General features: G+C 28.2%; 4 protein-coding genes across 4 annotated transcripts; 2 read left to right on the top strand and 2 right to left on the bottom strand.

The window, feature by feature from the left end:
- The first annotated feature begins 240 nt into the window (after positions 1-240).
- LOC135929260 (nuclear speckle splicing regulatory protein 1-like) lies at positions 241-4,196 on the top strand. Its single transcript, XM_065465762.1, has 8 exons — positions 241-282; positions 327-423; positions 488-559; positions 616-732; positions 815-1,022; positions 2,121-2,229; positions 2,626-2,717; positions 3,413-4,196. Exons 1-8 carry the CDS (start codon positions 266-268, stop codon positions 4,147-4,149), a joined length of 1,449 nt encoding a protein of 482 aa, XP_065321834.1. The 5' UTR covers positions 241-265; the 3' UTR covers positions 4,150-4,196.
- Positions 4,197-5,962: 1,766 nt separating this feature from the next.
- Positions 5,963-9,969, bottom strand: LOC135930360 (collagen alpha-1(X) chain-like). The gene is made up of 10 exons (XM_065467145.1): positions 9,952-9,969; positions 9,600-9,656; positions 9,325-9,384; positions 8,871-8,936; positions 7,583-7,762; positions 7,000-7,054; positions 6,834-6,935; positions 6,521-6,610; positions 6,254-6,331; positions 5,963-6,186 (listed from the first exon to the last, which is right to left on the bottom strand). The coding sequence occupies exons 1-10, from the start codon at positions 9,967-9,969 to the stop codon at positions 5,963-5,965; spliced, it is 930 nt and encodes a 309-aa protein (XP_065323217.1).
- Positions 9,970-10,975: 1,006 nt separating this feature from the next.
- LOC135930361 (collagen alpha-1(IX) chain-like) lies at positions 10,976-16,953 on the bottom strand. The gene is made up of 7 exons (XM_065467146.1): positions 16,944-16,953; positions 15,743-15,793; positions 15,309-15,447; positions 13,317-13,542; positions 12,910-13,080; positions 11,458-11,529; positions 10,976-11,314 (listed from the first exon to the last, which is right to left on the bottom strand). Exons 1-7 carry the CDS (start codon positions 16,951-16,953, stop codon positions 10,976-10,978), a joined length of 1,008 nt encoding a protein of 335 aa, XP_065323218.1.
- Positions 16,954-22,468: 5,515 nt separating this feature from the next.
- LOC135929470 (maleylacetoacetate isomerase-like) lies at positions 22,469-27,525 on the top strand. The gene is made up of 6 exons (XM_065466073.1): positions 22,469-22,600; positions 22,641-22,760; positions 24,844-25,005; positions 26,832-26,955; positions 27,017-27,119; positions 27,177-27,525. The coding sequence occupies exons 1-6, from the start codon at positions 22,592-22,594 to the stop codon at positions 27,295-27,297; spliced, it is 639 nt and encodes a 212-aa protein (XP_065322145.1). The 5' UTR covers positions 22,469-22,591; the 3' UTR covers positions 27,298-27,525.

Genomic DNA, 27,525 nt, shown 5'->3' on the forward strand with positions numbered 1-27,525 from the left:
TTATAAAATTTAAAAACGAATAACATATATATTGTTATGAATCTATAAACTCGTCTGAGTAAAACATTGTTTTGCTTTAAATTATATGTTTAAAATGTTATTAAAATTTTTTAAAAATATTTTAGCTAAATAAAAGTTGTTCATGAGTTGCTAATTTCATAAGTTGGGATATTATAGGTGCTTACAGTTTTGAAGTAGTGAATAGAATATATTTTGTAAATTACTGTCAGCTGATTTTACTATAAAACGCCGTGTTTTATATTATATGGAAGGTGGTAAAAGGTATTTGCCCAATTTATTAATAAAGTTTTCTAAATTAATATCAGATATGGTTTAATTGATGCAAAGGAACTCAAAGTTTCTCTACAATTTAGTAAGGTTAAAGAAAAGCAACCGGCAACTATAGATAATAAACTGAAAGAGGTTCAATTTAAAATTTATTTATTCATCTTAATATATTTATGTATGTTGACAAATTCTATATTAGAATAATGAAAATGATAAAAGGTCAATTATGGAGGACTATAATTATCCTCAGTCAAAGTATGATGCTAAAAAGGTAATGGTTTTGTAAATATAATATTTATACATCACTATTTAAATCTAAAATTCAAGAAAAGCAATTTGCTTGAAGATAGCTCTGTATATCAGTACGATGAACTATATGATGATATGAAAGCTAAAAATGAAAAAGTACAGTTGGAAAAAGCTTTGGAAAAGAAAAGTCATAAGGTAAATATTTTGATAGGACAATAAGATAATATATTTATACTCTTATTTATTTAATGTATAATCTATTTATCCATAACAAAAGCCAAAATATATGACCAAGATCTTAAAACATGCTCAATTTAGACAAATTGAAAATGATAGGAGGGCTGAATCTAAAATACAAAGAGAACGAGAGATGGAAGGGGATGAATTCCAAGACAAAGAAACTTACATAACAGATACTTACAAGGAAAAGATGGAACAGAGTCTTTTAAGACTTGAGATGGATAAGAAAGCTGAAGAATTAGAAAGTTAAAAACAATTATATTTGTATATAATTTTTAAAAATTTCTTAATAAGTAGAATAAATTACAGAGATGTGCTATAACTGATTGGGGAATTCCTTCCAAAAACAACTAAATTTTTATGAGTTCCCTTCCCATAATTTTTTCTATAGCTGGAGATAAATTAAAATATCCTATTTTCTTACAAATAAGGGTGTGTGTGCATCTTAATATTAATTTTTTATTATCTTATGATTTAAATATTTGCCAAAAAAAATTGTTACAAATCTCATTTACATTATTTAAATGATCTATGCTTTATAAAGAAAAATATAGCATCACAACTTATAAAAATGAGCTTATCAATGATTACAGAATGCAGATATTGATATTGCAATAAATAGTAAAAATGAGATTGATACTTCTAATTTAGAAACATCATATGTACCATATACTATAATTGAAGAGCATCTGTCAGATTCAATTTCTTTATGCATATTTTTTTTGGTTTCAAAGGAGAATATTTATATTGTTATGCAACAATAAATTAGAATATAATTTAGATTTTAAACCCATTTTCAAAAAAGGAAAAAATTTCAAAAATACCCTGTTTCAAATTTTAATAAGCAGTTGCTTTGTACCCCCCCCCCCCCTTACTCCCTGCTGTTAAAGTCACTATATTGTTGATCTTTATTCCCTCCTATATTTTCAATTTTTTATAAAATGAAAATAATGTAAATAAATACAGATAATATGTAATTAATGTATTTTACCTCTGATCCTATTTTTTTTTCTAGCAAATTTAAATAAATCATAGACAACTGCAGAAAAAGATCCTGACCCATAAACAAAAAAGTACGCGAGATAAAAATATTCATATTTTAGAGAGAAGAATTATTTTTCTTCTTAAAATACACGGTGTTTTTATCTTGACCATTGGTATCAGATATAGACTTGCGTCGCTAGTTCAAATATGGCGCTATTGAGACCCCTGATTTTATTTTTGAATTATCAAAACTCCCACTAGACACGGGGTCATTGAGGGGTGTCCAGTTACATCAACAATTTCATGTTATTTGTCATTATTTTATTATAACTATTCAATTAAACTCCTTTTCTATCTAGATAAAGATCGGGAGAACCTGACATTCAACAAATTTTACAATAATATTTACAAGCTGAAGTTTGGTCAAGTATTAAATCCCAAGGTGTCTGACGACAGTGATCTCGATGAGTAAATTTTTTAACGTAAAATATTTTTTATTAGACCTATAAATCATCAACTTGTGCCTGCCATCAATGGACGTATTTGCTTACCCCATCCAACTTTAATCTTGATAAGGCATGCCAACAAATTTTTTATTAATTATAAGTTTGTTGTATACCATTAGATATACAACTGTAACATAATATGTTTGGTGCATTGACGCCGCCACCAAATCTTCAAGCGGCTGCGAAATCGGCGCGTTAAACGCCTATTCCATTGTTTATCACGGTTTCGATGTACGGGTGTAATTAAAAATATTATATTTGAATTATTTTAAATCTTGCAATAAGAACTATATTTGGGTGAAAAAAATCATTATCTTCTAAGAATATACATAAATCTTTTAAATATAAATAACTCAAGATCTAATCAAACAAAAGCGTCTAATGATGGCAAACAATCGCCAAAACTCGAGAGAAATGATGATCTAGAAACTGAATTATCATCAATCAAAGGTGATCAATGATAATATAATATTCATTATTTATTCTTAAATTCTTTTAAAAAGTGTCCTTAGGAGTCAGCTGAACCGCCATATTGTTTGCGCTTCGATTAAATGCATTAACGCGCATTCATATTTTGACGCTGTGCCGTTTTCAATGACTTTCCTAAAGAATTTAACTGTCCTTTGGATTGACCGTCCTACAGAACTTACTTATTATGAATTAATTTATTTTACTTTTCATTTTTTTAAGCAAACTGAAACCAAAAATTAATTACTCTATTTTATTTTTTCTTTAAACCAAAATTATATTTTCAAAAAAATTATAAAAAAGTTAAAATTATATTTTCAACAAAAAAAATATATATTCGACTCACCATGAGTCTCCTTTTTTCAAAGGCAAATAAATCCGCCTAGGTTATAAAATATTAATCCGTGCTAAAAAAAAATATATAAAATAATTTCACAAAAATAACCAACATGTATTAACGTTACAATAATAAAATAAATAAACAAAAATCCTATTATAACACATATAATAATAAATAAAGACAATCAGTCGAAGCGCAAATTACAAAATGGGGCTACAGGTGTGACTCCTATCTGTGAGCACTTTTTATTAACGAATCGCCAATCTAGTAATACATTTAATCCAATAGCAACCTTATTTCGTTATTTTATAAAAAAAAAACCTTGACTCCTAACCAGCACGTGATATATCACATGATCGAAAACGTAATCACAGAAGTCCAAAACACCGAAATGAAGATGATTCGAATTCAAAATCTGCCAAACACGTCAAGCCTCACATTTCGGCTCCGCACAAAGATTCGAGTGGAGGCGCGGAAAGGACTAAAAAATCAGTCGATAAAACCAAACGGCGTAAAGTCGGCTCAGAGGATCGCGTCGTTAAGCACGAAAAGCATAGAAAGCACAGCAGAGATAAAAGTGACGAACGCCGATCACATAAATCTTCCTCTAAATACTCTACCCAAACAACGAGAGAGGAGAGCCGAAAGGAAAAGCACCCCAGTCTTGCCAGACATGCTCGTAGGGATGAATCGAAGTTATCTGATAACGCTCGTAAAAGCGACAAATCTGGTCACCAAAAATTATCGACCCATAAAAAACTGAACTCCCGCAAAAAAATCCAAAAAAATCTGGGCTACCAATCGGATTTGAGCGAATCTAGCGCCGATATATCCTCTAGCGAAAGCGAGCGGGAGGAGAGAGAAAGGCAGAAGGTTATCGTGAACGAACGACTCAAAATATTTGCCAGGAGGAACACGGATTCCAATCAGATATCCCAAAAATTGGGAGAATACATCAAAAGATTGCAAGCCGCCGAAAGTAAAGGAGGCTTGGATCCCGGATTCGAAAGTTCCAGCCTTAGTACTACGATAGGATACGATGTTATACTGAGGCTATTCGCGATTGAAAATTAAAAAAATAATAGATATTTATAGAATAATAAAGAAATGTATATCACTCACTATCAGTTAAGTAAAATTAATTAACATGAACTCATCCCATGAACAATAAATATGCTATATTATATAGAATTGGAAATTATGATCCTTCTTAATTTCTATATAATTAATTGTGTTCTCAAAATTTTAATTTAGGGGGACTTTATTTTTGCCGGTATTATTTCCTGGCAGAGTTGCTAAAAAATACTTTTCAAATGGGAAAACGTATCTAGATGTAGATACTTTTTAAAAGTGTATCAAGATACACGTACAATTTTTATTTTACTTAAAGGATGCATAATGTTTAATATCGGATTCTATTGTTAAAATTTAAATTTCGAAGTGAGTTAAAAAAACAAAATTATCGAGCTGATATCACATCTATATACAAATATATAATTAAATTAATATAATTATTTGTTAAATTTTAATAACAAAACATTCTCAAAATTTTAATCATCTAGAAACCCTAAACCTGTTTATCTGTAGAAACATATTAAGCCATACTAAGCTCCTTCTACTAGCGCACATGACTATTTAGCTGCACTAAACACCTTCTACCGGGGCACGTGATTATTTAGCCACCTCCTTCTACCGGAGCACGTGACTTAGAGTGATTGTTATATTTAATGAACACATATTTGTATAACCATTAAATATATTAAAATCCTGATACTCATTTTTTAAAAAAAATTATTCAAAATTTGATGAGCGTCAAAAACTTATGTCAATATTTCTATCATCTAAGGGGTGCCCAAAAAAAATATAATTTTTATAATTATTTGATTTCTATTCAGAGATTGTCTTGAAACATTGATCTAAAAATGATGATCTATATTTTTAAAATTAATATTTGATTAAAATAAATTTAAATATAAAATTTATCGTGTTGACGTCATCAATTGTCCTAAAATAAAAAAAATTTCTGGTATATTTTTGTATTGAAATAAACTCGGACATATTATTAATTGTATTTAATTTAAATAATATATTTTTTTATATAAAAATAAAATTATATCTAAAAATAGATAAGTTTCATTTGATATAGAATCTGGATACTTATATATTCTATAAAAGTGATTACAGATACAACATTCTTGTAATCTAGATACAGTACCTATATTTGTATCTAGGCACTTTAGAAACTCTGCTTACTGGTATCGGGTCAATTCCTGGAATTATTTCATCTTTTTTTGTAGAACGCCAGTCAAACGGAACGAAAAAAACAATAAGCAGTCTGAAAAAAACACCAAAGCTTAGAGAGGATTTTGAAATTGGTGTAAAATTGATTCCAAAGATCAACCATTAGTGGGTTATAATTTGGTGTTCGATACTCTATAAATGATCAAACATTTTGTTGTAAACTTTAAAATTTAATTATGCATATTTTATTTATTATCTAGAATATGATATATATATATATATATATAATAATATAGTATAATAAATATATATAATATAATATTGTAAGTGTTTGGTTTTTTTTGTACATTTGATTTATTATTAATTAATATATAAAACAATATTTAACAAAGGGAATACTGGAACAGTTATCGATAAATGAAATGATAATATACGAATTTCAAAATGTAAAAAATAAATGCATATAAAGACAAATCAAATTGTTCATACATGTAAAGACAAAATACATTTTGCCATAAATTAATACTTGTAAAAAATATTCTATAATGTTTAAAATTATGTCTTCATTTTCCTTCAGTTCCCAGATAGAAAATAAGCAATGAACTAAACCCAAACAAGTCGATCTCAAATATCTTTTTTTTAAAAATTAATAGGGTAAAATATGATTATAGGTTGGTCCTTTGCTCCCATCGTTATTAATAGATTGTTGTTGCTGCTGCATGAGTCTCATCCTCTGATGTTCCGTATAGTAATCCATAGTTTGTCCTTGAGGTCCAACCTGTCCTGGTGGACCCCGAGGCCCTTGTAGACCAGGGCTACCTGGCTGGCCTCTCGGTCCTATTATCGAATCTCCTGGGGGGCCTGGTGGTCCTAATATTTTTTTAAATAGAATGTATAGCTTTCTTTATTAATAATTTTATTAATTATATACAAATACCAGGTTCTCCAGTAATTCCAGGATTTCCATCTATGCCTCGGCCAGTTAATCCCCTATCTCCCTTCGGCCCTTTTTCGCCTGTATTTAAAATAAAAAATAATTATATTTTAAGTTTTAACTGCGCGCTTTTTAGGATTATTTATTAATTGCCTGGTCACATTTCATAGTTATTATAGTGAGATTTTAAAAACGCGCAGGACAAATCGCAACGCGATAATGGAGATTATAAAAACCAAACTAATAATATATATACAAAATGAAGGTCACCTCTTTCCCCCATCAGTCCCGGCTCACCCGGTGCACCTGGCATTCCCGTATAACCTCTTTCACCCTGGCAACCCATCGCTCCTACATCGCCTAAATTTTTTATTTACGTTACAAAAATTAAAACTAATTTACTCTTTAAAGCGCATAAAGTATCAGTTCCCGATCCATTGATATTGCAAAAGGGACAACACTATGAGAACTTAAATAATACGTATACTTTGGAAAAAGGTTAAATCTTTGTTATGTTTAAAATTTGGAGGGAATCGATACATTTTAAAATGATCTCGTAAATATTTGTTTTAGAAATAATTACCGGGAGAACCCGGATATCCTGATTCACCTCTAGGTCCGGGTTTTCCTTCTCCAGGAGCTCCTGGCGGACCTTTCATTCGAGCTGCCAGTTCTTCAAATTTTTCTACAAATTGCATATAAACATTTTCAAAATGAAAATTGTAATCATAAAAAATGGTATTTCTTGCCTTGTATGATTTGTGACACCAGAAATTCAATGTCTTCCATAATAGCCACCATTCCCTTGACAATTCATTAAAAAAAAATAATTAGTCATTAATTCAAACTGTATAATATTGCTGTGGTAAATTTTTCTTGAATTCGTAACTATTTGAAATCTCTGATTTAAGTTGGTTACAGATTCTACAAGAAATGTACAGTACGTACTCCACCTTATGTTTATTACACAAAATTCTACGGCGAAATTATCTAAAATTCATAGAATATTACGCATGCTCAGATACAACAAATTTAAAAAATTGGCCATTATTTCAAAAAACACCATGTATTTTAGCTTTTTAACAAAATATATTTCTAACTTTTTTAGGAGTAGTATTATTTATCGAATAATTTGTGATGGAGGCCGAAGAGTGGCATTTCAAAAATATCATTTTAAAGCTTAATTTTTCATATTTGAAATGATAAACTGTCATTAGAGAACAAATAAGAATTGACATACTCATCATGGTTAAGGTTTAGTGATTTCATTGAAGATTTTTATTTCTACCATTATTTATCAGTTTTATAAAAAATGAACTTTATTTATATTACCGGAGGTCCAGGTAATCCTGGTTTTCCTGATGCTCCAGGTGACCCCTGAGATCCGGTCGGTCCTGGCTGTCCTTCTAAGCCCGGCATCCCAGGGGGACCCATCGAACCAGGCAGACCCCTATCACCAGCTGGTCCCCTCTCACCCGCCATGCCTGGATTGCCGTGCGAACCAGGCATTCCCTGTAAAAATTTTAATTTTTGAATATAAATGTGATAATCGATTTTGTATACTCCTTTTTATGACCTTTTTTTTATTACTAAAAAGAATAGGTTGAATGTAATGGAATCATAATGGTAATCAAAATTATAATAGTTAATTAATTGAATGCAGGCCACATACTGGCATAGTCAGGGACTTCTACCTTGGGAGGGGGGGGGGGGCTGTTGTGACGCAATATCATTATTGAAATTGTGGTGGGCTAAATAAGTAAAATTTTGGGATAAGGGATGGGTGACTATGTCAGTCTTAGAGAGTTGTTGAAGTCCCTTAGTGCCTCAGAACATTCTAACTAAATACGGCGTTTCAACCCTTTAAAAATTTCAAATCAGAGCTATTTCTGCTCTCACTAATCTATAAGAAGGATACTTAAAAAAAAATAAGATGATGATGCATGTTAATCGTTAAATTTTTTTTTAATACCTTTTTAAAAGTTTGTTTAAAAGAGCTATGAAGGGTTTTGTATATATTTACTCAGGTACAACTTCAAAGAAATACTATTAGATGTGTGAGAATAAGTGCGCTTATGTTTTTTTTATATGCCACACACATACTTTTATAAGAATGTTGTTTAAACATTTCTCGCATTCCACGGGGAAAAAAAATATTTAGACCTTTACGATTTCTTTTTGTATTCTTAATTCGTTAGACAGATGTTTTATTTTTTATTTTTTTACATCTTATCTTATCTAGTACGTGGTGGCAGACCTAATAACCTTCATGTTTTCAATTTATTGTATCATGCAATTTATTAGTGATCTGATATAGTTGGGCAATGGCGGCGAAATGTCGGTTATATTCGGCTCAATTTTTAGGCCGGCTAAAAACATATTGACTTATTCTTAGCCGGATAAAAAATTAGTTTAGCCCAACTATAGTTATTGGAGAACTTGGAAGTATTAAAGATGACATGCTTATATTAGTTAATTAAAGGAAGGGTTTAATTAGTTATTATTAAAAAAAAAGTTTCAGCATGCTATATTAACCGATTTCATAAGCGCAACAAAAAAAAGTGATCAAATTATATAAGCTGTGCCATGCCCATGCCAAATATGGTTATCAAAGTCTCACTCTGGGCCCTTGGAGGCTAGAATAGGACGGTGTTGGATTCACGTCAATAAAATTAAATTCATCAATCTTGGAACAAAATTAATATATCAAACTAAAAAAATTTTATAAACATTAAAATTTCAAATATGTTAAAATATTTTAAATTTTTTTAATCTAATCTTCTAAGATTTTTTGATTTTTATAAAAAAAAAAAAGAAATTCCAAATATAAAAATATTTTTTAAAATTAAAATATAACATATCCTTATATCTGGTATAATCTATTTTTACCTACCGCATCGAATTTTAATTTAAAGTGGTACAAAATGTGGCAACATTTTTGCTGTTATAATGTTCTATCTCTCACAAAGAATAAACCAAATGTTTATAAAAAAATATTTAAAAAAAAAACAAATATTTGCTAAATTTTGTTTTTATAAATATATCAGAATATTTTTAAAAATAAATTATTATACATGTTGAGCCTTCTTCATGTATCTTGAGTCCAAAAACGGGTTCTTTAATTCTAGATATATCTTTTCGAAATTGAAAAAAATAAAATACGTGAAAATCAAAAAAATAAACTTCCGTTTACATGAATTAAGCGGGGAAAGGATTTTTAAAGGAAATAAGATTGTCAACCTTCTTCCACTCAAAGGATTGCTCAACTGAAGGAATTTTATTTTTAAGAGTTTTAAAATTTACTTCAAAAAAACAAAACATGATAAAAAAAAATTTTTGATTATTAAACTTTCAATTGACGTTGTATTTTTTCATCCGTCAAGGCATCGTTGTCAACTTCATCTACCTAATACATATATGAATAATTTGTTATAATATCTCCTTAGAAAAAGAAAATTTTAGTGAAGATTTCCCTTGTAAAAATTCTGTAAATAAAATGGTCAGAGTCTTCAAAAAATAGTGATCACTTTAAAAAAAATATATATATATATATATATATATATATATATATATAATTGAAGATAAGTGATAATCATCATAGCAAACAGAAAGATTCAACACAAAGCAAGACAAGAATACTCAGAAGCGTTTTGTTTTAAAATAAATATATTTATATCCTCTGGTATTGTTGCTAAACTGACCGATAAGATTTTAACCATTGATAATATGTGAACCTCAAGATTTGACCAATGGAGGTTCCAAATCTTTTTGCCACTTATGAGAAAAATTCTCCAGGCTTACATGGTAATATATGTTTTGGCTAAAATATTAATGTGACCGTTTTTTAAAAATCGAACCCAAATTGGGCAGTTTAACAACAACACTCTCTCCTGGAACATCTCTCATTATAACTATGGAAAAATTAATAAAAAATTCGTTTACTTTTCAAAATTTTCATTATATTCATATATTCCCGAAACTAATTTATTACCCCCCAAGGAAAATTTTTAAAAACTTTTCCCAATGTTTGAATTCCTCAGAAGAACCAAAAATACTTAAATTTACAGCCCATACCCTGACACCATATCTTAAATACTTTTTAAGTATATGACTTATTTTAGAATTTTTATATTTGTAAATATTTTTAAAAAAAATTAACCACGAATCCTGGTGGCCCGACATCTCCTTTACTACCCTTTTCTCCTCGAAATCCAGATATACCATCATACCCCGGATTGCCTGGAACCCCCTAATAAAGATGTATTGATTAAAGGCTCTAAAGATATTTATCATCCTTGATACATTTTAATTCTACCATTTTGTGTAAAATTTAAAGAACTAATATTATTTTATAGATAAAAATTTGATAGCACAATGTGGTAAATTGATAAGAATTTTGACCTCACCTTATTTGAGGTTATATCGCGTTTAAAATTTTCCACAATTTTATCCAAAAAATATATGATTAACTCAAGAATTATTAATAATATAAGTGCAATAACTAAAAAATTCCTAATATTTTGTTGCTTTACTCTAAAAAAGAATGAAGAATCTAACCTTTTTTTTATAGCTTTAATCTGTCTATGTAATTAGTCAATGTATAACAAAAAAAATATCATAAATAATGTTTTACCATGTCTCCTTTCTCTCCCTTCTGATACTGAACACTATCCTTTCTTTGACAGTCTTCACCTTTGTCTCCCTTGTGGCATATCAAGAAATAATTTAACATATCAGTTTAAGATGGGGATAAAATGAAGTGAATATTATAAAACTCAAATTAAAGGACAACTCTCGAACTATTAAAATTTCTAAAACCTTGACTCCTGGTAGCCCCATTAGCCCTAGGTCTCCATCTTTCCCCGGAAGACCGGGTAACCCCCGCAAACCCGGATCTCCATTTTCTCCGGACGGGCCGATAATTCCGGTAGGACCAATTGGCCCCGGTGGTCCGGGTGGGCCTGCCGGACAAGTTTGGTCGCACGGTTCGATTGTCACTACCGCGGTTTTTTGATGCTGGTAAACCTTTTCCATATCCTGATAATCGTGATGATACATATCGTCCTAATTATATAAATAATATAATTTTTGTTAAGTCATTTTTTTCTTAAATATACGTCTTTTATTCATTTACATTCTTCCATTTTCATATTAAATTTATTTTATTTATTAATTTTTTTTTTAAATGAGAGATTTAAATTATTTACATTACTATGGGCGCAATATTCGTATTCTGGTAGGTTCAATTCGCAACTTATAATCATTGAACGAACATCGACCTATAATTTTGAAGAGTATAACAATCATATGAATTCAAATTTCATGAAAGGACTATAAAAAAATTTTGACCAATTATATCTTGATTTTAAGATACTGACTAGGTAAAATTAGCCAATCATATCTTGATTTTTAAGATACAGACTTGGTAAAATTAGTAGCCAATCATATTTTGATTTTAAGATATATATAAGCCAATCATATCTTGATTTTAAGATACAGACTAGGTAAAATTAGTAGCCAATCATATTTTGATTTTAAGATATATATAAGCCAATCATATCTTGATTTAAGATACAGACTAGGTAAAATTAGCCAATCATATCTTGATTTTAAGATACAGACTAGGTAAAATTAGTAGCCAATCATATTTTGGTTTTAAGATATATATTAGCCAATCATATCTTGATTTAAGACACAGACTAGGTAAAATTAGCCAATCATATCTTGATTTAATATACAGAAATAGTAAAAAATGGGCGATGTTCAAAAGCGAAGTCACGATTCGGGTTAGTAAAATACAGTGATAAACATTTTTTTTAAAATCAGGATCTAATAAAAGGAAGGCTGTTCGTAAAAATTAGTTTCCATCGCACTTCCCCCTTAAAAAATAATGAATCTAATAGCTATTATTCAGCATCTTAGATAATTCGGGGTTAATGCTTAATGCTGTTATTTCACAATTTTTTTAGAGCGATGAGGAAGTGGCTTTATTTCGTAAAATTTCGTATTTTATAAATTTAAAATAAGATTTATTTTTTTTTACTAAATAAAATAAAATAGAGAGCTAAAACCAACCAATCAAATAATTTCAACAAATCGGGCGAGCCAATGGGTTGAACAAAAATCTTAAAAGCCGGCGCAGGTTTGCGCTTAAAATTTTTCTTGCCCATTGCAGACAAACTCGATCCTGGTAAAATCAAGTCTTCTTATTCTCAAATTTTGGAATTTTCCAGTGTTTGAGATATAAGATGGAAAGATTTGATTTTGACAAATAAAAATAACACTCAAGACCCTCAGTTATATATATTTTTTGAGGATATTTAAGTTTAATGTATTCTATATATAAATTTATTTTATTAAACAAAAAATGAGAGACGGTGTTTTATTGGTTATAAAGATTTCGAAATGCCATGTTTTATTTTTCGCCCACCCACTGTCGCTCTATTCCACAATCCAACTCCATGTCCATAACAGATGACGCCTGAGTTTTTGGTTCCCGGTCTAATATACCCCATGGCTTAAAAGAAAAAAATCCAAAAAAAAATTGGCTCTCACTTCTTAAGTTCAACGACTAGAATTTTTCCTAATATACATTTAGATTGAATCCTCTAGGAAAAACTCATATTATGAAAAGTTATTTCTTATGAAACAAAACTTACTCCTATCGATCTTTTGCTGCCCTCTTTGGAAGTCAATATAAAATTTCCACTGGCTCCTAATTCCGCCATTCCACGACTGGAAATGATATCGAATTGTTTACAATCCACGTTAAGTTGTACTTCATTTTCCATAACTATTATTTGGAGTTTGTGCCATGATTTATCGAAGATCTTGATACATTTTTTTTTTGTACGAATAAATATAAAAAATGAAAATTTTTACGAGAGAATTTCAAGTGTTTTTTGAATTAGGTGTAAGGTAGTAGACTAAATTACTCTATACATATATGCAGAACATTTATATTGCTAAAATATTATTCCTAAGCCCTTCAAACTGGACTCATAGTAGTGTCGAATCATCTATCTGTCAATCAAAAAAAAAGAGTTAGCGCCTTTTACAATATTACCGGAACGTCTCTGAACACTTGCCATTGCCTGTCGAACCTTCGATCCAAAGAATATATTTCGATGCTTTTGTACTGGCCGTTAATCCTGATTCCTATGATTGGATGATTGGTGTCATTCGTTATCACGAATAAATTCCAAACATCATCGACAGACGCGTCTACCGCGTCTCTCTTGAAACTGGTCGTTAAAGTAAAGTGAGGAGGGAAACCGTACGGAAATAGTTTTCTAGGTAATAAGGAGAAGAACAAAAATTATTTGAACAATTAAAGATCCTTAATTTCTCGAGGATAAAAATCGCTTGAAATATATACGGTAAGTGCTTAAAGTGATGGCTACCATTTTTTTTTTTTAAAAAGCTTAAAATATTTTAATTACTGTTTTATTTCAATTTCAATTACCTTTAAATTTAATTAATTAATTGCCAAATTCCTCGATTAAACTAGATTTATATGAATGTATTTTTCTGTTAATAAGATTTAAATTAGGCATGTCTGATTTGGGTACGACTTGTGTCAAATCAAAAATCGTTTAAAAATAAATTGATCATTTTATAATGGAAGGATATATCATAAAATTGTTTTATCCAATATCTTTGAAATCATTAGTGTCAATGATTAAGGTTAGGTTGGTATCCAAAATCTTTAAATGGATTTTAAGTGTTTTCAGAAGGCAGTTCGAATATAAATTTTGCGCGTTTTGATGTCCTATTCAATATTCAGAATGCGAGAATCTATATAAACTCCCATGGCGCGTAAGATAAATATATACAAACCAAATGTTTAACCCTTTAGATGATCCAGAAGAACGAACCTTAATAAATAAAAAGTTGCTTCTGTTTCTTTATACTTTTTAGGCAAGTAAGTTTGGTACAAAAAGAATTTTAAACTTCTGATTCAGCATATTTATAAGAAATAGATTCTTAGAAACACACGCCAACATATTTATTGTTAACAATATAGATTAAAATAAATTACTAGGCTACTCTACAATTCTACTTTCTACGATCTCTCCTAAATCTTACAGAACCACCAACAAACAGAAAATAATAGGAAGATTTGACGGAAGCGACATATGTCGAGTTTTAAAGATTCCCATAAATCAGAAAAATATCCACTCCCCCAATCACTCCATTTACCGTTCCGATAGGTTAATAAACTATTATCCTATCTGCATAACCTTTCATTCATTTTAAATAGCGAAGGTCACGGTCCGGTCTTTGGTCCGGAGACCGATACCCTCGGACCGGACCACGGTCCTTAAGAAAAAGATCGATCCAGACCGTGGTCCTAAATAAAAAACATATTTTTTTTAACCTAATTTGATTTGTTTTATCATTTTATTAAATATAAGAGTATTATATAAACAATAAAATTTATCCAATGGTATTGAAGAAAATGATTTTGTACTTGTGAAGGGCATATTAAAATTAAGAGTAGATTGTGTTTTTTGAGATATTTTTATCTTCATCATTAGAAGTATATATTTTATGTTTCATCAGATGTCTGCTTAAGGTACCTAATTATTTTATTAAGAATAAGGTTAAGTTATTTTTACAATAAATTATACAGACAGTTTCTTAAAAAAAAAAATAGAAATATATAATAACTAAAATATTTTAATAATATTACTGCTTATTTTGATTGCTTAAAAAAATTATTGTTACTAGTTGCTGACGATACATTAAATTTGGTACTGCAGTGAACGCATACTCTATGTTTTTTATTGGGACTATAAGTAAAATGTTTCTTGGACAAACTTATGGTTTTCATATTGTAAAATAAAAATTAACAAAATCTAAAATAACTCATCTAGAAAAATATCGTAAAATAAGATATACAAAAAAATTATATTAATTGTATAGTAAAGCAAACTTAAACAATAATAAAAAACCGGTCATGACGGCAAAAAATAAAAAGACCGGTCCGGTTTTTAAATCTATTTAGATCTTCTTTTTTAAAAAAAAAAATTAAAAGATTCAATCGAAAACTAACATAGTCGGAAGTACAAATTGATTGCCTTTCGAATAATGGTATGCGATGGTTTCATTTCCGGTACTTGAGGATATTCTCTTGAGTCCCTTAAATCTTGTGATGTTAGCGTAACGGAAGAGATCTTTGTTGAGATTGTATTCTTTATATTTATTGATTAATCACGGTGGATTATACTTATAATTATTTCAAAGGTATATAATATATGTATGTTAGCGCCAATATGATTGGACAATTTAAAGCCTTAATTTTTGAGTCATCATATAATTTTATGAAATAAATCTATGGAAAATAACTAATATAAACTATCATTAAGTTCAAAAAGTTCACGTGACAAAATTGTCTGAAATTCACATAGGATATATATATATTCCAAACATGACGAAATACATATCCTGGAAAAATCAAAATTTAAAAAAAAGAAGAAGATTTGTTACCTCTGATGTATGAGCAGGAAGGACTTATCGGCGATTCATATATAGATTTAGCTTTAGATATAAAAATATGAATCAAAAATTATTATTAAATTTCCTTTTGGTTTTGATTCAATTCCATTCTTTTTTAAAAAAACGTTTTCTTATTTAAATTCTTTTGTTTTTTTTAAACGTTTTTGATGTTTTTTCTTATTTCCGCTTTTTATTTCCCTTCGCTTAAATTGCTTAAATTATTTGGTATAAGATATTTAAAAAAAAAATAATAATAGGGTTCGGTTCGGTTCATATTTTTTTTAGTGGGTATAGTTTAGAAATTATAAGTTCCATTTATTTTACTCCACTAGAAAAATTATATAAGGCGTGTAACAGCTGTGTCGAAAACTTGAAATTTATAAATTTAAAAAAAAAAAAATTAAACTTGTGGATAGATGGTTCGAAGTGATGATGGAAAATATCGCAACTAAAAGTATCATGAGTTTAGGAATCAATTATCTTTAGCGGAATTATTTATGTACACAAAAAATAAAAGGACTAGATATAATATAATTTTTAATTTTAGATCTGAGAATTTCTTTTATCGCTAACATTCATTAGACATCTTGGGCTTACGATGCTAAGACATATGGGCCGTGCCCTGGTTTTTTCCAGCTCAGACCTAACAGATTGAAAACAGGAAAACCCTCTCTTGGTTTGTTTTCTAAGAGTATTAAAATGAATATTTTTGGGAAGAGTCTCACAAAGATAAGCATGCCTAAATCTAAATACCCCTTTTTTAGAGAAAGCTAATATAGAGGGCTAAACTGCTATTTAGAAATACGACGAATTCAGACACGGCCTCATCTCTCTTATAAAAAACCTACATATACAGTGTTGAGCAGATATGTCGAAAATCATTTCCAGGTTTTGTTTAATTTATTTTGCAAATAAAATTATTTAATTTGCAATTAAAAAAATTGGACATATTTTTATCAAATCTTGATGAGGGGAAAAAAAGATGGGAAAGGCAAGTATTCCTAAGTCAGTCCTGAAGAAAAATTCGATGCACCTGAAGATCAGAGAAATATTCTCAATAGAATTCTCTAGCTTATTTAATAATATCACATAAATAATGCTCAATATTACAAAATTTATGATTAATAATTATCTAATTTAATCAATCTATCAATTATTCTATGCTATAACTGCATCTTTTTTTATTTATTACCTGATTTCATATTCTATACTACTTATTAACCAGGGAAATGACAAAAAAATTTATACAAATATGCAATTTCTTGTCAAAATAATTAAAAATCTTTGGCACCCTCCCTCCCCCCCCCCTATCCTTCAGATTATTCCGATCCTTAAATTAAGTCTCACCTAATGAAAGTAGGGAATGATGGATCAGCTATGGGCTATGTATTCGTGATTCTGAGGTTAATAGGTGGTGGGGGCGATATAAATAGAAGTTGAAAGAGCTAATCGATCTAGCATGGGGTTTAAGACGAAGACGTTTTGGGTGTTTCTCGACAGGATAAGGTGACTGCTGGTACACCCTTGTTTACAGATAATATTATTTTGTAGTAATAAAAAAAAATAGTGTCTGTTAATCGAGGTAAAACTGGAGAAGTTAGTGGAATGCTTTAGAAAGAGATACAGGGTGAAGATTAGGAGGAAGAAAATATTTACTTTATTTAAGTGAAGATTTATTTTCCTAGACTTAGTAATCACATTCAGAGAGAAAAAAAAATAGCTTTTTATAGTCATAAAAATTTGAATAATTTTAGATAACAAATTCAAATGTATTTAAAAATCGAATAATTTTGAAGGATAAATCATATTTTAATTACTTTCTTTGATATTTTGTAGTTTATAATCTAATGGATTCATCCATTAGTCTTATCTATTACATTAAAAAATTTAAATTCTTTAGAGAAAGAAACCCCCATTCAAAAAAAAAATGTATTTAGCCATCTTTGCAATTAGTTACCTTTATAACTTTTATCTTATTTTGCCATATCAAAAATATATTTTTTTTCCTTTGTTTTATGTATAATTATCTTTATCTTTTATCTTTATCTTTTCATCTTTGTAATTATTATTGTAATTACTATTTTTGATAATTTGTCTAATCTTATAAGATAAGGCTAGGGAAATGATCATACGAAAAGAGGAAGAGTTTGGAATGGAATGGAATGGAATGGAATGGAATGGAATGGAATGGAATGGAATGGAGGGTGGGGATTAGCGTTATCTTTTCCTTATTTTCAAGGCAGACTTCCGTTTAAAATAAGGATTGATTAAAAACCATATTTCATTTTCTAATATAAATTTCTCGCCTGATTTCCAGGTCCATTTGGCTCGTGAACTAACGATACAAATGACTCTAATTTAATCTCTAACAGATCTTTTTATTTTTTTGACCATATCCTTAAGTGTGGTTTAAATTAATAAAAGTGTTGCGACAAATAGGTTAGAAACCCCGAAACCCCTGTTTCCCAAACCCATAGAATTCTCCACCCTAAGACTATCTATCACTCTTTTCGAACGGTTTAATTTATATAATGTCTTCTTTCCTCATATCATATAGTTCAGAATTTCATTTATTTTAAAAAGGACCAGAAACTCTTTTTATGAACTCGAATCCTCCGATTATTTCCCAAACAACAATCTTAAATTCTTTCAAATTATTATTCAGGGAACGTTTAGCCATAATTTTTGTATCATGCTTATAATCTTCAAAAAATTATGGCACAAAGTCAACTAATGAATCGTGTAGAGAGAAAGGAGATCGGCCGGGGTAACATTGACCCTTGAGCACAAATAACATAAATTAGGTGTGAAGATGTATTTTTATATAAAACTTCTCTTCTACATTCTTTTTATTTTCCTGGTTTGTCATATTTTTTTAAAAACTCGTTAAAATTACGAAAGTGACCCTCTAGTATTTTTTTGTTTTTAAGAAAATGTAAATTTGTTCACATGATTTAAAAATTTGTATAAAGGTTCCATAAAATTTTAGCTATATAATAAAATTTATCGGGAGTTTGTAGCGAAATATGAAGTCACATAATACCGATTTGGGTAATATCACCTTGGGGGGGGGGGGTTATAGCTGTTATAGGTTAAACGGTTAAAAATGTTCTCTCCGATTAAATCTACAAAAAATTATTTTGGAATACTAATGTCTACACCATATACATGATATTTTCGAGTAAAAAGAAGCATTTATTAATAGTTTTGTGCTTATATGGAATAAAGGTTTTAGAAATAGCCTTAAAGGAATGTACGATGTGCCTGTGCTAAAACTGTGCTATTTCCCATAATTTCCTTACACATTCCATTATTGTATGTATTAATCGAAACTTATAATATTTTGTTGAACAAAATAACAAAATTGCTTTTAATTTTAATAACCACTTTACCCCGGTGCTTTGCCGTCTTACCCAAGTGCTTATTCATTTTACCCTGGGTACGGAGTTAAAAGGGTAGCCATAGTGCTTCACCTAAGGTAACATTCCCATTTACAATATCGGTTAATATGTCCCACATAAGATTGTGTGCGCCATTGACAAAATTCAGTTCTCAAAAATTCTCAACTAATCTTTAGCCACGAAATTGAGACACCTACGTTTTTAAATAGCTTTGATGACCAAATTTGTTGAAGTCTCAAAGATAGCAAAGTTAGGTGTAATTTTATTTGGACATCTGTTTGATTAATACGACTAATTTAATTTCACAAAAAGATTTGATCTTATTACATAATTTTTAGTGTTTACTTTTCTAGTAGTCTTAAAGGAATTTCAGAAAAACTTCCACAAAATTAGAAATAATAGGTGAATATCTTTTCTAATAAATCTATGGTTCAATAATATATTTTTAAAAAAAATTTTTAATTATTTTTTTGAAATTGCTTGGGTAATAAGGTAAAACATTGTATTTTATTATATATATTTTTTTCTTAAAAAAACACAAAATTTTTATAATTTTAAAAAAATAACGTTATTTTTTAATGTTTTTTTTAAAAAATTTTTCGCATATAAAAAATTACGTGAAATTTATTTTGAAATAATAAAATATATATCACACAAATATTTAAAAATTTTTAAATTTTCGCATACTTTTTTATTCATGGCTCTACATTTTTTCTTTTAAATTTTTATTGTAATTTTTTTTGAATTTATAATTCAGATGTATTTTTAAAAATAATGATTTAAAAAATATTTTGCTTTAAAATTATATAAAGTCAATTTATAAGAAATTTTTTCTAACCAAGTTTAAATTAAAAATGCAAATAGGACCTATTTTTTAGTAAAATAATATTGGAAGGTAAGGAATCTTTCTTTAGAATCCGTTCACAACAACCGGCTAGATCCTGAAAAAAAGTCCCTTCCTAACAAGGATTACATCCAGGTTGAAGCTTATAGCACCGAGTGACACAAGCTACCCGATAAACACTTTATGTACTAATATGTGGCAGTGACGATCCACACAGTGTTTAACAGTACAGGCATTGTATAAGCCTATAAAGATTCTCAGCTCCTAAAATCCTTAAAATTATATCTTTGAATCTAGAAAATAAGAGGGGTACCCGAAAATTCCTATCTTTTCATTGTTTTTAAAACGATTTTTTCGCGACTTAATATTTGTATATAATCAAGGCGAGGAGAAAAAAAAATTATATTTAATTTTAAGGAAAAAAAAATTAACCTTTAATATGATCCATTGATGTGAAAACAATTACAAATATTGAAGATTTTTTTTGCAGCAATTCCTGGCGAAAAAAAGTTGTTAAACACGAAATTTCAATGATAAACAATTCTTTGTTTTTTAGCGATTATCTTTTAAATTTATTTTGCGCTTCTACTTAATAGCGTTTTATCTATCGGGAAAAATCTAGCAAAAATATTATTAGCCTTAATTTCCGCCCATACATCAAATTTGATAATTTAATAAGAAACACATTTTTTTTATTCTCAACATATATTAATTCTATTATAACGTAGTTTTAGATTTTATAATATATACATAGAGAGATAGGTATTGTTGCGAATCAAGAGAACATATATTTAAAATTTAAACATTTTTTAAATTTATTTTTTGTTAAAAAAAATTTAATTTAATTATAATATAGTTTCATCGAGTCGAAATAGAAATATAATATATGTAATATATAATTAAACCTGTGTAACGATTTTATATAAATAATATACAAAAAGGGTATTCCACTAGGAAATTAGGAATAGCCAAATTTTTTTATAAATATTTTATAAGGGAAAATAAAGGGTTGGTAATCTTTTCATGCTATTTAAACATTTAAATAAACATTAATGTATTTTGGCTAATTGATAAATAAGCCTTTTTTCTATCTATTGAAATTATTCTTTATAATGCATTTATTTTTTGATTAGCTTTTTAAGTAAATAAGAATTCAGAGTGGAATTTCTTTCTTCGAATCTCTCAGTAAATTATTTATAAAAAAGAATTTAAAACACATTTTAAACCAAATGGCCCACAAACCACAACTTAAAGATAAAGGAAAAAGGGGGGTTATTTTTATCTTTTATAAGATATTAATATTATTATTTTTTTTTCAGAATTTAAATATAAAACATATGTTATAAATTTAAAGAAAATTAAAATATATTTTTATAATATATTTCCTTTTTTTACTTTACCATCCATTAGTTTATATTTTTTTGGGGAAAAATGCATATTATACAAAATTATGGGTTTAAGTAAAGCTAACTAAACATAGTATAAAATAAATTATATTTTATTGCTGTCTAAATTATTATTTTTTTAAAAAATTTTAAAATTGATGATGGATGTAAGTCTACATTTATAAAAAATAATGAGGATAAGTGTCAAAATGTATGAAATAAATAAAAGATAAAAACAAAAAATAAAATAGATAAATAATTTTTAAAAAAAAATTAAAAGAAAATTAAAACAGAAATATAAAAGATAAGAAAAACAAATAATCGAAAAGAAAAAAGTAGGAAGGAAAATTAAAGAAAGTTATAGAGAAAAAAAAAAGAAAACTTGGAAATTGGACATTAAAATTTCATAGTCTGTTAAATAAAATACATACAATATTCAAATATTATTATTTAGGAAATTGATATAAATTTGATTTTATTTTTTTAATAAATATTAATTTTATAGATATATAAAATTTAAAGATAATTCTGCAATTTTTTTAAATATTAATTAAATGAATTAAATTTAAAAAAAATATAATCTCATAAAAAAATATATAAAATTATTCAAAAAAAAAATATATATATAAGTATCAAAGGCTCTAAAAAGAGCTTAATTTAGTAATGAGTATGTTCCTAACAATTCAAACAATGCTATGTAATGAATATTCTTACAACTTGGGGTGAAATGGCAAATTGAACAAATACATTTATTATTTACATTAGAAATATTTTTGAGGATAATGCCCTGAGTAATGCCCTGAGATTTTTTCCATACAAATATGTTTTGCTCTTAGAAGCCTACAAGATTTACTATTGAGGCAAATTTTTCATAACATTCATTTCATGAACATTGAGTTCAATGGTTTTATTAAAACTTAGATAGGTATGGTAGATTAAATCCTAATTATTTTAAATTTATTCTATAACACATATATATTATTAAACAAGGAGCATCCTTTGAATGAAATCAAAATAATAAATAAATGGGTAATGTTTAGTACTAGCTTATATTACAACATAATTTATTATTAAAAGTAATTCATTCATTTAATTTATTTAATCATCAGCTGATTTTTAAAAAATTTTTCCCAACTTGAATAGGGTTTTATTATAAAATTAAAGATATATTTTCCAATATATAAAAGTTATATCAATAAATTTTTGTGTCATGATGAAAGTAAATCATTAAATTTATATAATTTTTTAATTTATTCTAGCCAATCTTATATTCTTATTATCGAAGCTCATGTTCTTATCGTGTTAGAATAGCTTTAGCCCTAAAAAATATTGATTATGAATATGCCCAAATTAATTTAGTAAAAGATGGTGGGCAACAGGTATTTTTTAGCTATAATTTATATAATTTTATTCCAGTAATCATATATTTTTATTAATATTCTTTGGGGTTACTGAGACTATATAATTCATAGTGCATTAATCATTATTTAATTCTCTTGTTGAACTGGCATAAATATACAGATTTGTTTATTTAACTTTGATATAGTTATAGCAATGTTTTTATTGGTACAGACCTGTTCACAAACATGTAGAAGTTGGCTTAAAATGAGCAAGGGTATTTGGTTAGACTAGACAAGTTGTAATATTTTTAAAGGTTGGGCCTTAAGTTCACAATTTTTTTCCAAGGATTAGAATTTAAAATTTATATCTTTTCTATCATAGAAAATTATTGTATGAATTTGGTAGAGGAATTTAGGGGCCAAGCCATATGTGTATAGGTGGGCACAAAAATCACAAACATTTCTATTATAAATAAAACAAAACTCTAAAGAAATGATCAAAGTTTTTAACCAGAAGGATTTATATGTTTGAACACTGGTTCCTCTATTAATGGTGCTGGTGTCATCTTTATTCATCAATACAAGAGGTCGCCACAGTGTCTTTAATGATTTTGTTAGATAATTTTATAATACAATACAATACCATTATAAATGTTACTATGTCTATATTCATATTAAAGCAGCAATAAAAAAGTCAATAAGAAAATGTTTATATATATAATACTGACATTTTTTTCTCTAAATTATAATAAAAATATGGTTTCTTGTTATAATGTTATCTTATAACAATTAATAATATCTTAATTTTATTCTGATTCCTAAATAATAATAATAAAAATGTTTCATACTGCAAGAAAAGGTTTTTTTTTAGTGGTAATAAATTGGTGGAGAAGCTTAGCAGCCTATAAATTTACATATATGTAGGATTTTAGATTGACCTAGCCTACAAATTTTCCTTGTGGAAAAATTTTTGCAAAATATTTTTAAAGGCCCAAGTCTAAGTAAATTTTTAATCAAGCAAAATTTATATCATTTTTTTTATATCTTAAGGTCTGGGCCAGTTAATCAAAATTTAGGGGGCCAATCCTAAAAACTTGATCAATAAATTCCACGGCCCATTTTGGGCAAAGTTATTCTGCGCTGACCTCTAATAAATCTACTCAAAAACGGATAGAAAAATGAATTATTCGTAATTGATTATTTTAAACGAATCGAACAATTTACTCTTCGTATTACTCGTACGAATACCAATTTATTCAATTCGTTCAAACGAATCTAATACGAATAATTTATTATTCGCCAACTAATGATATATGAGAATTTGTTTATTCCATCTCCTAAATAATCGAAAGAAAGATGATTAGTTTAAGAATTACCAATTATTTTTATTCGTTGATTATTCTGCGCTGACATTTAATAAATCTACTCAAAAACGGATAGAAAAATGAATTATTCCTAATTGATTCTTTTAAACGAATCAAACAATTTACTCTTCGTATTACTCGTACGAATACCAATTTATTCAATTTGTTCAAACGAATTTAATACGAATAATTTATTGTTCGCCAACTAATGATATATGAGAATTTGTTTATTCCATCTCTTAAATAATCAAAAGAAAGATGATTAGTTTAAGAATTATCAATTATTTTTATTCGTTGATTATTCTGCGCTGACCTCTAATAAATCTACTCAAAAACGGAAAGAAAAATGAATTATTCGTAATTGATTCTTTTAAACGAATCGAACAATTTACTCTTCGTATTACTCACGAATACCAGTTTCAATTCGTTCAAACGAATCTAATACGAATAATTTATTATTCGCCAACTAATGATATATGAGAATTTGTTTATTCCATCTCCTAAATAATCGAAAGAAAGATGATTAGTTTAAGAATTACCAATTATTTTTATTCGTTGAATCCAGAAAGATGATTGGTTTAAGTATTACCGATTATATTTATTCGTTGAATCCTGAAAGATGATTGGTTTAAGGATTTACCAATTTATTTTTAATCGTTCAATCCTATGTCTTTAATGATGCTTCGTTTTTCTACTTAAAACTGTTAAAATCTTTAGACTTCGATTTGTAAATGCATTAATAAATTTTTGTTATTAAGTTTATGCCCAATTACCAAGCTCTTAACCCACAAGGCTTAGTGCCAACTTTGGTCGTAAATGATCACGTGCTTAGCCAATCGATAGCTATCTTAGAATATTTGGAGGAAGCGTATCAAGACGCGCCAAGGATATTGCCAAAAGATTTGTACCAACGCGGAAAAGTATTCAAATTGGATATTTTTTATTGCTATTTGTCAGTATTAAGGCTAACCAAAATTCGAATCGATTTACCATCCAAATTTTTTTAAAAATAGTAGTCTGCTGCATTTAGACCGGATTTAAGAATCAAATGGAGCTAGTTACTTTATATACCAACGGATAGGAAAACCTGAGCAATTTGGCTGACAACGGTTTCTAGACTCGATCATGTAGCCAGCCACATTCAGAATGATTTAACGGTCTGAACCGGTCCGGTTGAGCTTCCTATCATTTTTCTACCTACACCGATATACCGATTTTTTTGAATGTGATTTCTAGTACTATTCGTTTTTAGGGCTCATCTTATTTGTTTTACAGGCTGTGTCCAAAACATTGTAAAATTTATTTCGAAAACTTTTATAACTTTATCGAAAAGGAATAAGCCAATGACCAAAACGTTTTTGTGAAATTTTGTAAAATTTGATCGATAGGTTTCCTTAGAATTTTGAAATTTGGACGTAACTTTTAAGAAAGAAAGAAAGAAAGAAAATATATACTTCTTTTATATAATTAGCAAATTTAACTTCTAATATTATGCAATTTGATTAACCTCGATAATATAATGTTAAATAAAGGAATGACAATTATAATATTCAAATAGCTTTGAATATGACCTTTTCATTTATATGAGATATTGAAATATAACAACTATCAAAGCAAAATGGTAAGTCATTTTTTAACTCTCAAAGGCATAAATTAAAATAAATTTACCTATATTTTATAATGAACTTTAATTTTAATGAATATTTTATAAGAAAAAATAACCATATAATTCGTAAAAATTTAACAGAATAGGTTTTTTGTGCAAATGGGAACTTAAATCGACAATCTAAGGATGAATTTTATATTAACCACCAAACACATGTTAGATATAAATCAAGCAAATTATATGACGATAGAAAATGATTTTAATATGTCTATTATCGGTTTGGAGGACTATTTCGCGACAATGGCAATTGAAGCGTTATTTTAGTCACCTATTGTCATACATTTATATAATTTTTAATACCTAACATTTATTCTGAGAGTGATATCATCAAGCTTATTATAAATTCAATGAAGCTACGAGCACTCATATGCCTTTCTTGATTGCGATTGTAATATATCGACTTCTAATAAATACCCAGGCATGCCATTCATACTGGATCTCTGGTTTTCCCCTTCTCTAACAAATATTTTTAAAAATTATTCAGATCTTTATTTAAAAAAAAATATTTAAATTTTTTTAAAATTTAATACCGTGATCGTCATATTTTTTCGGTATTCAACTATGATAAACAAAATATTTTTCCTATTAACCTACAAAAATATTTATTCATATATAAAATTAAATCGAATATATTTTTTTAAATAACATTTTTTTTTTATTATTAATTAATTGAATCTAAAGATTAAATAATAATTTTGCGGAAAGATTTTCGGGCTGGGCTCGACAACTTGCGATGCACGCGCGGGGTATTTTAAACGATTCGCGATTTAACAGCTGATCGATTTTTAAAATCTGTTTTACGAGACCAATCTTTATTTAATTAATATTATTTTTTTTTATCTTTAATTCAAATCACTATAATAATAATCCTAGAAAAATTGATTTCATAAAACAGATTTTAAAATACTGTCAGCTGTTAAGTCTCGATCGCAATCGCGCCGCTATTAATTAAAGGTTACGCGGTAAATGTACGCAATTATTTTAAGGGAAAAAAAATTTAAGAGTTGGGCCGAAAAATCTTTTTAAAAATTTTCACTAGGCCATGCCAATTTCTAATTCCTTAACTCATATAAAACGAAGGTTCGTTCCTTAGTGCAATTTATATGCAGCGATATTCAACCTATTCAAAATATGAGAGTGTTGAAGTACGTGGGTAACACCCACCCGGACTGGGCTAAGCACTGGGTCGAAACTGGATTTAACGGTAAAGATCGAGCCTAAAATTTTCCTTATATTCTAATCACCAACAAATCTATTATTTTAAGCCCTGGAAAAAGAACTCGTCAAGTGTTCGGGCAAATTTTGTGTCGGAGACGACATCTCCATGGCCGACATAGTATTGGTGCCGCAGGTTTACAACGCGAAACGGTATGCGTTGATTAATTTTTTTGACTTCCCCTCATTTATTTCTTCTTTACGATGTAGGTTCAATATCGACATGCACAAATACCCCAAGATTTCGGAATTGGATGATAAATTGACTGATCTTCCGGCCTTTCAAGCTGCTCACCCATCTAAGCAGCCCGATTGTCCCAAAGATAACTAACCCGAAGAACCAATAAAATCAAATAACCCTATATACTTGATTTAACAATTAATATTTTATTGATTATATTATTACTTTTGTTATCAGTTTTTTTTTATAATAGTAAAGTAATATTTCTAAATAACGTAAACTCTGTTTGTTCTCGACAGAAATATTATATATTGATAGTTTTTGCCATTAGCCAAAATTGATAAAAATGAAAATCATGTCTTAAATATTCTAAACACT

This window comes from Gordionus sp. m RMFG-2023, chromosome 5 (genome assembly GCF_954871325.1).
Source record: "Gordionus sp. m RMFG-2023 chromosome 5, tfGorSpeb1-WG-v2, whole genome shotgun sequence".
Taxonomy (NCBI): Eukaryota; Metazoa; Nematomorpha; class Gordioida; order Chordodea; family Parachordodidae; genus Gordionus; species Gordionus sp. m RMFG-2023.